General features: G+C 34.6%; 1 protein-coding gene across 1 annotated transcript; it reads right to left on the bottom strand.

The window, feature by feature from the left end:
- Nucleotides 1–242: 242 nt before the first annotated feature.
- LOC131042488 (large ribosomal subunit protein eL30-like) lies at nucleotides 243–781 on the bottom strand. Its single transcript, XM_059207608.1, is given in 2 exon segments — nucleotides 243–467; nucleotides 469–781. Coding segments are annotated over 2 exon segments (348 nt in total). The 5' UTR covers nucleotides 709–781; the 3' UTR covers nucleotides 243–359.
- Between the last annotated feature and the right edge of the window lie 14131 nt (nucleotides 782–14912).

The raw sequence follows: 14912 nt of genomic DNA, 5'->3' as shown, positions 1-14912 counted from the left end.
CGATTTAGGTTTGGCCCATTCCGGAACAAAAAAAGGTTGCCAAGCGGAAACCCTAACTAAAACATTACCAAACCGGTGAAAAGAATTTGCTAGTACATCATCCTTACTATGAGGGGATTCAAAGACCAAAACACAAAAGTTAGAAGATAACAGCTAAAGACAAGCCAATGAAAATAGCCCTCTTAATCAGAAGACAACTCATTCCTAAAAAGAAAGGTTGGTGTTTTTTGTCGTCTAGAAGAAAAATTGAAAAAAACCTTGACAAAAAGTTTTTACCACTAATTTCGTACTCCTTCCCAATATCTTGGGCAACTACGAAAAATTAACAATTTCCTGACCAAACCATCCCAATTATGCACTCATTGATCTGATGGTACAGTCTTCATGATATCAAAATCACCTGGATCTGTAATGCTGAGACAGCACACCCGATAATACTTGCCACAAGTTGTCCCTAGTTGTCCCTAGATCAACATTGTTTCCATTAAAATGATGTACCCCAATCTTTGCAAGCATAGCATAGTACTCTATTTCTGACCTACGAAGAGGAGGACAGTTGTTTGAAATTATAATAAGCTTTCCTTTGTTGGTCCTGATTGACTTAAGGGTAGTTTTGTAACCTAGCGTATATTTTCCACTTTTCATCACAAGAGCCAACCTGTTGTTGATGCTCTCGTGAGCCTTTTTAGTTTTCTTAGTGGCCACCATTTTGCCGATGGATGATAAAGCCCAGCCGCAGACGCCTTAAAAATTCTCCTATTGCTAGTTAAACCTACAGAGAGAAAAATGGCAGATAAGATATTTACTTGAACAAGCGTGGACACTTATTGATACATTTGTAAACTTTACCCTTTCACATGTGTATAGAGAAGGGAACCGGGTTGCAGATCATTTTACAAATATGGGAAGTTCCAAGGTGGAACTTAATATGATGGGTCAGAATTGTGATCTCGACTCTTATCCAATTCTCAAGGGGAAAATTTGGAGGACATGGGTACAGGATAATATTACACATGGCTATGCAGTGTTTTTTTTTTCTTTTTTCATAATGATAAAAATTGGTATGTATGGTATTATAAGTATAGGGTCCCGTGGTTCTGTTGTATCTGTATGATGTGACTGGATGTCGATTTGAGCATCTAAGAAGTGTGTTGGATAGAAATTTGAATAAATGCATAAGTGAGACAGATTATGGGCTGCTATGTAAATATGTCCAACTTTTGTGATGTTTTGGTTCGGACTTCACATTGCTCAACATATTCCAGAAAGCATTCAATACTTGGGGATGATTTGTGGTACTCGGTATTCTGGACATTATAAGATATATTGTATTTTTTGTCATACTAGAGATTTAAGTTTCACAACCTTTCTATGTATTGTAGAGGAAGGATCAAAGTTTTTCTTACCGGTTCTTTTCTCTGGGAGCTCTTTGAATCAGCTTTTGTAAAAGAAATATATAAATAAATAAAATATATTAAGTGAAATTGCCACCTTTTTCCAAAAAAAAAAAAAGAAATATTTAACATCATAAATATCATTAATCGTCATCATAAAAACAACTAGTCATCAGATGTTAATATTATTAACAAGATAATATCATCAGCATAGTAATATCAAATATTAATGTCTGGTAAGTAAAAATAATCTAAAACTCATGTGTCTAAAATGGGTTGTGACACTTGTGATGCTTAAGCTAAAAGCTCAACAATCTTGTGAAACATGGAATGATCCTCAAGCCTATGGGTTCCCTATCTTGAGGATCAATCTCCAGAGAGGGATATTTCCTTGATGAATACATCTTGAAAGTAACCTGATGGGAAAATGGATAGAAAGGATAACTTGAATTGAAACCTATCCTAAGAGGTGATGCACCAAATTATTGAGAAGCCCAATCAGCTACTCTAATTCACAATCAGTCTCAAATAAGACACTTTTGTTTACCACAACTCATTTGAATAATCTATTGCATCAATATTTCATATGAAAGACTTGGTCTAAAAGTTATTTTAAAGAAAAAGTAGAGATTTTCATAATTCCAACTTATTAGAATCCAATAACAATGAAATTTCTTTCCCTAACCTTGCTTGAATGAGATAAAACTTAAGGATTCAAAATTAAATCATAGAAATTGCATCAAAATCACCCATTCATCATAGAAAACAAGAAGAAATGAGAAGGGAAACTGCTATTCTTTATTGAACATAAAAGGAATGTTTCTACAAACTGAAAATGCTTCATAATGAGCTACAATATTCATGCCTTAATGCTAAATACAAAAAAAGACAAAGAGAAAAGAACTAGATAGGAAGAAGAACAAAAAAATATTTATAAAAGAGAGGTTGTATTTCAGACTGATGGCTTGAGCTGGAGATGAACTGCCTCTATCTTTTAGAACTTGTCTTCAAAATAGGAGTTTCCTTCTTGAAATATTCACCAACATGCATGAGCTTTATTTTTTGAGGTTGAATTTGAGAAGAAAACATGCAAAAAGAGAGATGGAACTGCTAGTAACTGAAAGTTGATTGCTCCAAAAGAAGTCTCAACTTATGTCCAACCCATGGGGAGCCTTAACTACATTAGAACTTCTTTGTACTCCTTTAAATACTCCTCTTTTTTAGGCATTAAAGAAAGACTTACTTTTGATTGATATACAACACAAGTGGGAATTGGATTAATGATTGAGTTTTAAAATCCATCTTAGATATTGAACTTCCATTTGAACTGTTTGATGATTTTGAGCTTAAATTTTAAAACCCTTTTCTTAAGTACCCATAATTGATACTTGTTACGTATGATAACTTAATGATGAATGAATAGTACCAAACCGGTACTGAGAGGGGGGGTGAATCAGTACAGGCAAAAACACAACCTTAAACCGGTTTGTCAACTAACACTTATGCACTGACAGACAAACAGCAGCACCAGTCCTTCAACAAAGTTCAACCGGCAAAACCTAGTGTAACTGAGACAAGCAAAGACCGGTTGACACTTATCTTCTCATATAATCTAACTCTTCATTACCATTTCACCCTAATGCATGAATAGGCAATCTACCATCAAAGATGTACATATTACAGTAAGATCAACATGCATCACCACTTAATCAGAAAACAATCATAACATCACATGAAGAAAGCATCACACATGACACACATATTTTTCATGTGGAAACCCAACTGGGAAAACCATGGTGGGATGAATACCCACAAGCTTGTTTTTGAACTCTTTGGAAGTCCGCTCTATTAGGAGCCTGTCTGGTTAAAGACAGATACAATAGGTTCTGTTAGGAACCGATCGTGTTAGGGATCACCCAGTTAAGGGATGGCTACAATACCCGGTTAAGGGTTAAACCCTGTTAAGGGTACCTTGTTAAAGGATTTCAAGAACTCAATAGCTAAAGGATATCAATGACTCAGTAGCTTCGAGTTACCCTGTTAGAGGATTTTCAACAACCTGGTTAAGGCTACCCTATTAGGGGATTTCACAACTGTTGAAGTGGTTAAAGATCAATAGGTATATCAATGACCTGATAATAGCACTCAATGCCAATGCAGATCCGCTTAAGCTCCTCTTCACCTTCTGCACTTACACTCTGCAGATATAGCTTCTCTCCTCTGGTCTAGCAAGAATCGCATATCTCTTCTCTTAGATACACACACAACTTTTGCCAACAACCTCTGAAAGAATCACAACATCGACCTTATAGGACAACAGACAGGTCGGTAGCATAAACCCTAAACCCTAGACCTGTTAGGTTAAGGAATTCAAATGGTTCAATCTTGACCATTGATCATAATGTATTGAATGCAACAGTCTTGATCCAATCTCAAGACATTCTCCATCGTTCGTTTTCCACCGATTTCATGGCAGTTGATAACCCATCACACATTATCACCATTTACAGACTTCGCACATTCCCGAGGTAGATAGGAACAATCTCCTTTATGCAAGATCCTTGACGCACACAAGGTTGATGTGGCAACACGATCTGTTCTTCATTAAAATGCTAACTCATCACACAATGTCACCGGTTGAGCCATACAGGCTTGAAGCACTTCAACTGGAAACCCTGAAGTTGAGACTACCAACCGGTAAACATACAATGCTTCCATGTGCTGGTTCCCATAACCATATGCCGGTTCACCTTGAACAAGCACATCACTTCGCTTTGGCACAAATGTCGGTTCACAGTGTTATACCGGTTCTCACATATGTCGGTTCATACCTCTTCAACATATTGACATCAATGACAACATACAATGTCATTATGTCCACATACCGGTTCACATAATGCCAACAGCGTACTCTTGGCCATGAACAACCTTTAAAAGGATATTTTGAAGACATGAGAGTGCTACTAAAATGCATGTGATTTTCTTTAATATCTTACTTTCTCTTTAGGTCTGCCAACTGATCTGCATTCAATCTTAACTATAATCTGTCTCATTGTCAACTTGTAGAACCATTGTTCCATTCATGAATGTGACTGTGTTCACTTCTTTTAGCTTCTCTTATACTAATGCAAAGATTTTGCTGCTCTTGAGATTGGTGCTCTTTGTTTGTCTTCAGGATCTTCTCTATGATAACATGCTATATCATGTTGATGCTTTGAATAATGTCATGTGTCATTTGTTCTTAGACCTTGCATGGTCATGAATGCTTCGAGCGTTGTTCTTTGCATTGTTGACTATATTAATAACTATATTTACTCTAGAAGAAGTTGTTATGATTATTCTATTGTCCTTTTCTAATTCTTTTATGACTATCATCATTATCCTCTTAACTCAGGCTTTGTATATTGTCCCATATACTGTTGTGGCATTCATATCATTATACTCTGCATTCCTTTGTCATTGTATCTTCTCTATAATAGATCCTTGACTACAAATTCCATCATTTCTTTGGGTGTTGTTCCTTTGTTGTAGCTTTAATTGACCATTAATAAATGATCTCTTCATTGGTTCTTTATGCTTTTGGAACCATCTCTTACTTTGAGTGCTTATGTACTTCTCCGCTTCTATATAACTGTCGTTATCATTTGGTGTCCTTAATGAATATAAATGTTCAAAGAGATGGCTTTGTTGTTCATGGGGTGTTCCATTTGGACAATGCACTATAGCTTTTGTTTTTCCCTGCTACTTGGCTGCTAAAAGCCCCTTACATGGACTGATCTTCAACAAGAAATCTCTTTCTTTTATGGCTGCACTGTGAGACATTGATTGCATCCAAGGATTTTGATGGCTACCTTAGGACTGCATTGTATTGATTGTCATATCATTGTCAATGTTGCTGTTATTGATGGCTCTTGATCTTGAGGGTGTGTCTTCATGAGGCTTGATTTCTTTCTAATAGTTGTAATTTCTCTTCTTCTATCTAAGACTTTGATACTACTATGTACCATTGTGAGTTATCTCTTCATACTCTTTTAAAGGTTACTAAATCTGAATTCAATGGATGTCTTATCATTATCATGATCATGGCTCATATTTAACTCAACACTATCATATTCTCATGATGAATACCCCTTTAGGGTATGAGGGCTATGTGTATTTCTCTTTAGACTAGGATTTGTATCACTTTGTCTTGACTAAGAACCTCTTTATCTCTAGTACCTATGCATCATAATGATCATCTTATTCTATGATACTTATTGTTATATATTTGATCTCTTGATCTTTGTAACAATGGTATTTCTTCTTGAAACTATGGCATGAACCTTCATATGTTCTTGACTGTGATGGGGCTTCTCTATAGTTTGGAAGATATTTCTGATTTAGTGATTGCACCGTGACTTCTAGATGAATGCAAACTATATGAGACTCTATCTCATATCTTCTAATTTATCCATTACTCTTGGTGTGGTCAGAACTACCAAACAGTGCATGTGACTACATCCATAAGACTCACGTCCCTTGAAAACTCTATGACTATCCTTATATATATCTATAACTATGCATTTCTTGTCTTTAACTTATTTGGCTTGATGGCCTCCATGGATACTGCTTTGAGTATTCATTGCATCTTTGATAATTTTTGTCTATTCTTAAGAAGATGTTGCTCAATGTGAATATGAATGCTCTTGGTGAGATGTCATTATACCTTTAGGCTATCAAAACCAAGACAATACAATCTGACCCTATGATGCTTTGTGAGGCCCTACCCCGACTCAGTTTGACATTTTCAGTTATTTGCATATTGAGACTATTATGGATGCTTTATTTTATGCTTTATGGATTTAGAACCTATATGATTTCCATGATTTGGATCACATTGACATATGTTGATGCTTTATTTTATGCATGATGATTATGAAACTATATATGTTGCTAGAATAGAATTATTTTGAAATGGTGAATGTCATTATTGGAATTGCAGGACTTCATTTTGATGATAGAAAAATAATGCTTATTTTATGAATGGTTCAATTTTGAGAATTATGTTAATTGCTTATGTGGAATCGAATTTGAATGAATGAGATATTGAATTATTGTTGCCAAATGTATGAGTGTTTGATGTGCAATGAAATCCATGTATTTAATTATGTATAATTGTGACTATTTGGAATTACTAATGTGTTAATTGAGATGCGCAGGAAAATTATCCATGTGACCATGGAATTTATATGGAGAACCAAACCTAGACCAATGTACGTTTGTTAAGCCAGGGGTTGTCTATTTGGAGAGACAACACCCCATTTGTAATGTATTTTATTTGTGAAGTGCATGATGCTTGAGTGTTAAAATTAATTTTTATGTATATGTGTAATCCTACAAGAGACAAATTCCATGTGTGATTTTTATATTGTATTTTATTGTGTCACTTGACACATGTGCTGATTAGTGTCATTGATTTTGACTTGTCTCTTGGAGGGAGTTTTGTTTCTACCAAAGCCATTCAAAAACATGAGTGTGGTCCCAAATTTGCCTTGGGTAGGGAGTCTTGGGAGTGGTCAACTCAAATTTGACCCGTAGGTAAACTTCAGTTGGGTTTCTAAGGGGTTAAATGGACTCCTAGGGTCAGTTTTAGGGCTTTTCCAAAGGTCCAAAGGGTATACCTATGGGTTAGGGGTATTTTGAAACATGTGACTACTCCCATGTGACTGTTTAGTCACCTCAAAAAGTGGTTTTTCCAAGGTGAGCGAAAATTCAACTTAGAAAGTTCCTCCTAGGATAGACAACCTTCCCTTTTGATGTCAAACTCTCTTCCCCATCTTCTCTCACCTTTTCCCTTTCCAGTTTTAGTAATGTGTAAGAGTTTGGGAAGAGCAACCAATGGGAACTCTCACCTCACCCAAGGGGTTGGGAAGTGTGTGAGAGGCCTTCTTATGCAAGGATTAGGGACTTAGTGAGTAATCACCCACTCTCCATTGTTGGAGATTATGCATTGTTTTGAAAATTAGTAGAATAGAATTTTTGGGAAGGATTGGAGAAAAGTTTGTGTGGATTTGGGCAGCTCATCCCCAACTAAATCTAACATACCTATTGGCAGAATAAGGTTGGTTTTATTTCCTCTTATTTATGTTGTTTATGTTGTTTTGTTGAAGGAAAGAAATGCTTGTTGAAAGAGATGTGTTAATGTAAATTGTTGTTGGAGAAAAAAAAAGTAGTTTTCATTTCTATGTTTTGTTTATGTGTCCTTGTTTTTTTGGGAGTGTCCAAGATCTCCTACTCTTGGGGGAGTAGGATGGTCTTGGGGTGGAAGGAGTATGACATCCTTGGGTGAGAGGCTCTCCTTATGGAGAGTGATCTCAAGGGTGTCCTTTGTGACCCTTGCTGCATAGCCTTGTGTATGCATTTGGGGGTCATAAGGGGAGAAAATATGGCCTTTGAGCCTTTGGGGGGCATAAGGTATGGAGATGTATCTTTTGTTGTATTTTGTATTGCCATGAGGTGGCTTGAATTGTAATTTTGGCTTGCAATCTCCCCAATGGTACTTGGTCCACTTCCACCCATGGAAAGATCATCACAAGATGTGGTGAAAGTGTAGCTTGGGTTGGGAAGATGTATGTTGAGTGTTTTCCTTATTTGTTGTGGTGTTTTCTTGTTTGTAACCTGTCTAGTGCTTGGTTCTCCAAGCTCAGGGGTGGCTTCTAGTAAGCCTAGGCTGGGAGGTGAGCTCTCCATGGTCAAGTTGTGTTTTTATTGCAGGTTGTTTGGGATGGGAAAAGAAAGAATAAAGAGCTTTGTTGCTGTTTGTGTTGCAGAAAAGTTTTTTTTTTTTTTAAAAGAGAGATGTATTCAATATTGTAGCTTGTATAAAAAAAAAGAATGTGAGCTATGTTTGTATTTATTTTCAAGAAAAGAAGTGTATTTATTTTATTCTTATTACCATGTAAAGGAAAATATTTGTTGGGTTTTCAAACCCATTTGTAATCGTATTCACTTGTATTTAAATTTGCTAAAGAAATAGATATTTCCTACTTTGGTTAGTTTTGTAAAAAAAAAAAGAATATGAAATGTATTAGCATGTGTTTAAATCCTCAAAAAAAAAAATTATATGAAGTTGTTGCAATTTTATGTATTCTGCAAACATATTTAGTTTATTACTACATGACTATTTTTTTATTTATGCTGCTGCAAAATAAATAATCAGCCATTTATTCTTCCATTTAATGCAGAAAGTAAATTTTGATGTAGAAGCTTATTTTATTAAAAAAAAATATTAGCATTATTTTTTTTTGTGTTGATTTAATCTGTTTACCCAAAAAAAAAAGATTTCATTTAAGTTGTTGTTTTATATGCATTTAAAACGTTAGTTGCAGAATGTAGATTACTTTCCTTGTTGCCTTTTAGAAAAAAATATATATATATATTAGTTCACTGTTGGCATGCTATAAATGATCATGTTAATTTCTGCATGTAAGAATAAATTAACCAGAAAGAAAATTTGTAGTTTTGGCCTAGGGTGTTAAGATATATATATATATATATATATATATATATATATATATATATATAACATATTTATATATATTATATATATAAATATATGTTTATAGTTTTATTTGTTTAAAAGAAAAAAGGGATGTATGTTTATCATTCATTTAAAATAAAAAATAAAATAAAAATTTCCCTTTTGAAAGTCTACTTATTAAAAACAAATGTACACATATGCATGTTTATCTATTTATATATATATATATATATATATATATATAAATATATATATACATATATATATATATATATAAATATATATATAAATATATATATACATATATATATATATATAAATATATATAAAAATTGATTTTTAATCCCTTTATTATTATTTTTTATGAAAGAAAAATATTTATACAAAAATAAGAAAAAAAAAAAAAAACTAAAAACAACAATATTAGGGTGCCAAGCCCTACCCCCCCCCCCCCCCCGGAAAGCATGGAGCCGAAGCACTGTGCGGAAGAGTTGGGCAGCGCGGGATTACCTGTGGGCCGCGACCCACAGAGGCACCGAGGCGCCACTGTGGGCCGAGGCACACAGGGGCACCGCAACGCCACTGCGGGGCGCGTCCCGCAGCGACGCCGGGGCACCACTGCGTGGTGCGACCCGTAGTGGTGCCAAGGCGCCACTGCGGTGGTTTTAATTCCCGCGGGTTCCCCTCCATAGTTTTGGCCTTGCAGTAACATGGAAACGCTAAGGAAAAAAAAACAGAGCCTCGGTCGCCGCTGTAACCCTCGCGGCTTCCGTGGAAGGTGCCGCCTCCACCATGGCTCCTCTTCCCTGCACAATACAATAAGCACACACTTCACACACCCAAAAAAATAAAAATATAGAAGTAAAATAAAGGATGCTTTGATAAAACCCTAACCCAAAATTAGGGTTAGGGCAAGGCATCAAGATGGTAGAGAATGGGAAGGGGGGTGAGTAGGTTTATATTATCTCAGTTGGGTTATAAGGGTTTTTATTCTACATGATATGGTTGTTTGAAAAACAAATGCCTACATTAAAAGTGGGTCTATTTAAAATGTATAATATTATATAGTTATAAATATATATATATATATATATATATATATATATATATATATATATATATATATATACAAATAAAAAAAATATATAAAGGCATAAACTCAACCCTTAAAAATATGTATATATATATTGTTAAATTTAAATTAGGAGCACGTTGGAATCTAAGGGCATCTATACTTAATATTAGGTTAATAGATTTAAGAATATAATTTTTGTTTTAGATGGAATAAATTTAAATCCCTTGGAGATTGACTTAGGGAGTTGATAACAATATGTCTATAAGCCGAGCTAGTCCTTCTTTTGAATTTTATTAGGCACCTTTTAATTAATGGAAATTTTATCTCTATGGGGTTAATAATTAGACCCTAGGTAATTAAAGAACTATAAGAGATTATTGGACAATTAATTTTAGAGATTATATATTTAGTTTGTGATCATTGCTAAGTGAGTTTAATTTTTTTTTATGGAAGATTAGGGATAACTCTTTTGGAGAAATATTAGCTCACTGATAACTTGGTTAATTTTACCACCAAATTAAATTAATTATTTGATTCACTCAAAATATAGTTAAGACCAAACTAGATTAACACTATTTTAATTAAGTTAGTCGTTCTAAGTTAAGTATTTTTTTTAAGTATATCAAAAAAAAATTATTCCGTTTGTGCCCAGAAGTTTGGGCATGACATACTTGCAATAACAACTACCTTTAATCACTTTTAGGCTCTTGATACCCCACCTTATATTGTAAAATTCCTTTGGCTGCAATAAAATCCATGAAGACCTTAATGGATGTTGTCAAAGGTTGTTGGAATTGCCATGATTGAGACTTTGTCATTAATATCCATCACAAACCTGATATCTCTATTGTTATGCTTTCTCTTTGCTTATGACTACCTAGTATCATGAAGGGTTGCCATTCCTTAGCTCTCTGTATCTTTATGAGGATTGTTATTTTGGTTACTGACTACACTTTTGTGTAAATACTACTCTATCAAAGGCTTCATTCACTATGAAAGTCACAGATCTAGAGATATCTTCTATTATTTGTATTCTCTTTTGAACCTATGACTGTTGCAATAGATTGAGTTTGTAACAGTCATATATCAATATAAACAGGGTTCTCAAATGTCATTAAAATTATATACTCAATGCCTTTGGATGATTATTCCTTGCATTGGCTAGGACTCCTACAAATTATTTGGGTTGCTTTTTGATATCAACATATATTGTATTATCACTTGATTGATTTTAGTTTTAAATTTGCTCCTCTCAACTCTGTCAATAGTAGTTGACTTTAAACAAAAAGGGCTTTCATCAAGCTATACTACTACTTCTTGGGATTGTTACTTCATTGCTTGATAGTGCACGACATCCCTTTGTGATTTGAATCTTCTCATCTATGAAACTTTGTATTGTCTTTTGGGCTATCATATGAAACCCTCACCCAAAGAAAAAATTCATCCCACCTAAGATATATGAACTTTGATATTAGTCTATCATAGATCCCCACAAAAGGCTCCCTTTAATTTTACTTTGACTGATTAATGAAGCTTTGGGTCTATACCCTTTAATATATGAATCTATGAATACACTTTATGTGAGTTCAAAAATAGTTTCCCCATGTGCCCTTGCTATCATGGATTCTTTTCCACGATCTATTCTCTGAGAAAAAGCTATCAACACATCCACAACTGACAATGTATCTAAAGAACTCTTCATAACTACAAGTATACAAGAGATCCAAGCAGGGGCTTGTCCTCTAAATTCTCATTGGTTCTCTGGTAAGGCTTGGCCACAATGCATCTTCCTATAAAATGCATTTTCTTTTCATGCAACAAAAAATTGACCTAAAGCTATGTGGATATCCTCTAGTTTGGAATGTGTAGCTTTTCCTTCTTTTGGTTACATACCATGTGGAAACCTATTCCATTTTAAAATTCACTTCTTTGTTACTCATTATGCATGGGATTTGAACTTTGACTTTAATCTTTTAACGTGGGATTATAGGATTTTAGAGACCTTTTTATTTTTTCTTTATCGAAAATAAGAGGAAAATAAATGCTTGAGACTTTACATACATTTAAACCAAAGGCATTTGATTTAAATTTTGCCCCTCTCTCATTCTAAAATCCTCTTTCAAAATGTTGACTAATAAAACCAAGGACCTCTATGGAGAACTATTTTGACCTGAAAGGTAAAAAAATAGGTAACACAAGGTTAATTCCTAAATCGGGGTTTGCCTCCCAACCTATTTCCCTTTCCTTATGTGTGCAAGAAACGAGTACGAAGTTGCAATCTTTAGAATCGATATTATTTATAGAGATGAATCAATCTCTTTTGGTGTGTGAAAATTTTGGAGTAGGGGGAATTTTGCCATGTGGTCTCGATATTTCAGGAGCTCTTTCAGGGATCAAGTCCGAATCTACTCATATTTCTCAAATACAGGAGCATGCCTCAATCCAACAATTGTAGCTCACTGTTTCTGTATTTTTACTTTCATTTTTAACACTTTTCCCTAATTTCAACAATTCAACTCACAAAAGAGGACAAAAAATTTCATCCCTTGAATCCAATCAATATTTTTCAATCCTTATCCTTACTGGTTTATGCCTAAATCTATTGGATTCAACCCTCTTTTGAATGTAGTGGTCCCTAAGCAAAATTAGTATTTTTCATCCTTCTTGTGGTGGAAACCCTATTTTTTCACCATTACAAGTGATAATTCTAAACTAATTTATAGTTGAATTTATTAAATTTTGTATTTTTCAGCTGGTAATTGTTAGGATTAATGACAGCCCCAAAGATACTGAGAGGGGGCGGTGAATCAGTATCTAACCGGTTTGTTGAATGTTTAAACTTATTAAGAACTTTGCATCCTAAAACAGTGTACCAGTAAATAAGAATTAATGCAGTAAACATGAACAATAAAGAAAACATAGAAAACACACCATAGCACAAGATGTTTAACAAGGAAACCCGGTGTGGGAAAAACCTCGGTGGGATTTGTGACCCACAATATTCACTCACTGGCTAATGAATAAATATTACTTATAATGAGGGGTCTGCACATGCAGGAAGGCCAACTACCTAGAGCTCACTACTCAATAAGAGTCACACTGACTACAAAAGTGGATTATGAAATCCAATACAATGTACTGCTTCAAAATAGCATCAACTATGACAGGTTTAGTATCGGTCTAAGCTCATTCCATTACCAAAACCTTCGCTGTCAACTACATCACCTTATACACAATTTTCATACTTCCATACATACTTACTTCTCTATAATGACCTATAAGATCTCATACATATATATGAGTTTTTTACAATATATCATGTCGGCTTTACAAAAGATAATTACATTTAAATACAATAAACAAAATTTTATTCCCTACCGGCTGGGGTGCAAGTATGCATTGTTGTTGATGTCAGTGAAGTGTTTGTCGATGTATGTAGATGTCTATGTCGATGTTGGTAAATGCTGGTGGTTTTACCAGACGAGTGCCAGAAGGTTGCCAGATGGTTTCCATCAATGACAACACAAACTATTCTCATTAGAGTGTTGAATGCCAATAATCTCCCCCTTTGGCATTGATGGCAACACTCATGAGAAAAATCCAAAAACTATTCCAAAAACTGGTCAAAAAGGTTACCAAAAATATGTGCTCCCCTTGAGTAGATGATCTCCTTTGATTAATCATTTTTCTCTATCCACTACTCCCCCTTTGACATCAATGACAAAGGTTGTCAAAAATTGTCAAACGAGTGCAAAAATTTCACCTTAAAGTTTGTAAGCGGTTGGTTACAATCTAGAATATATCTGCCAAAACCAAATTAAGACTCTGCATGAATCTAGTACTGTCGTTCAAGGTTACCTTAGTCTATTGGATCATGTTGGTGAGATGATGCATCTGCTCTTCCGGTGATCTTTCTCCTTGAAGTAATGCCTTAGAGATTTCATTTCTAAAAGAGATTAGATTTTCCAACTTAGGACCAAGTTTGTACTTAAGTTCTCTAGCATTAGCCTTAATCCTTACCTTCTCTTTCTCAAATTTCTCTAATTTCTCCTCAAAACCTACTATTTCCTGCTCAATAACTGATATAGGTTCAGATGAACCAATTATGTTATCAGCTATATCATCTATTTATTTCTGTACTCTATTGATTTCCTTTTCTATGTCCTTTTTCAAAAGATGTGGTTTGCATATTTCTCTGTACAACTCTTTGTATTCCAAAATTGTAGTGTTCAGTTCTCGTAATAGTGTATTCAAGTGTTCTATACACTTCTTTATTGTGTCCTCAAACAATTTGATGAATAATAAGAGGGGGGGGGTGTGAATTAGTATACTAGAAAATACTGAACTTAAACACTTTAACAGTTTAGCAGTAAACCAGTATAACAGTTTAACTAACAAACCGGTTAACACAAATGCAAACCAAACAACAAATAAGGCATTCACCCATAGAAGTACAATCACCATAACACAAGATATTTTGACATGGAAACCCAAATGGGAAAAACCATGGTGAGATGAAACTCACAAGTAACTATCTGCAGAATAATAACCAGACCGGTTAAGGTCATACAATGTTCTTTACCAAAACAGATCTTGTTAGGAATCTCAATCACTGTTAGGAGATAAGTCCAATTAAAGACTACCTTGTGAGAGGATTTCAGATCCATAGATGTGAACCACCTTGTTACAAGATTTAAAAAGGCTTTTCTGGGACCACCCGGTTAAGGGTTTCAGACTTATCGAAGATGTGAGTAATCAACAAGTGAATGATCTAGCAAATAGCACAGTCTGCTTGGTTAGATCCATGATAGCTCATTGCCAATGCATTTCAACATTACTTTAGTCTTTAGTAAATCCACACTCTGTTACAGCACATAGACTTGATCTTCTCTTCTAAGATCACACATACAAAGACTCATCAACC

The sequence above is a fragment of the Cryptomeria japonica genome, chromosome 1 (genome assembly GCF_030272615.1).
Source record: "Cryptomeria japonica chromosome 1, Sugi_1.0, whole genome shotgun sequence".
Taxonomy (NCBI): domain Eukaryota; kingdom Viridiplantae; phylum Streptophyta; class Pinopsida; order Cupressales; family Cupressaceae; genus Cryptomeria; species Cryptomeria japonica.
The sequence above is the reverse complement of the archived record's forward strand: the minus strand, read 5'-3'. Positions and strand labels throughout refer to the sequence as shown.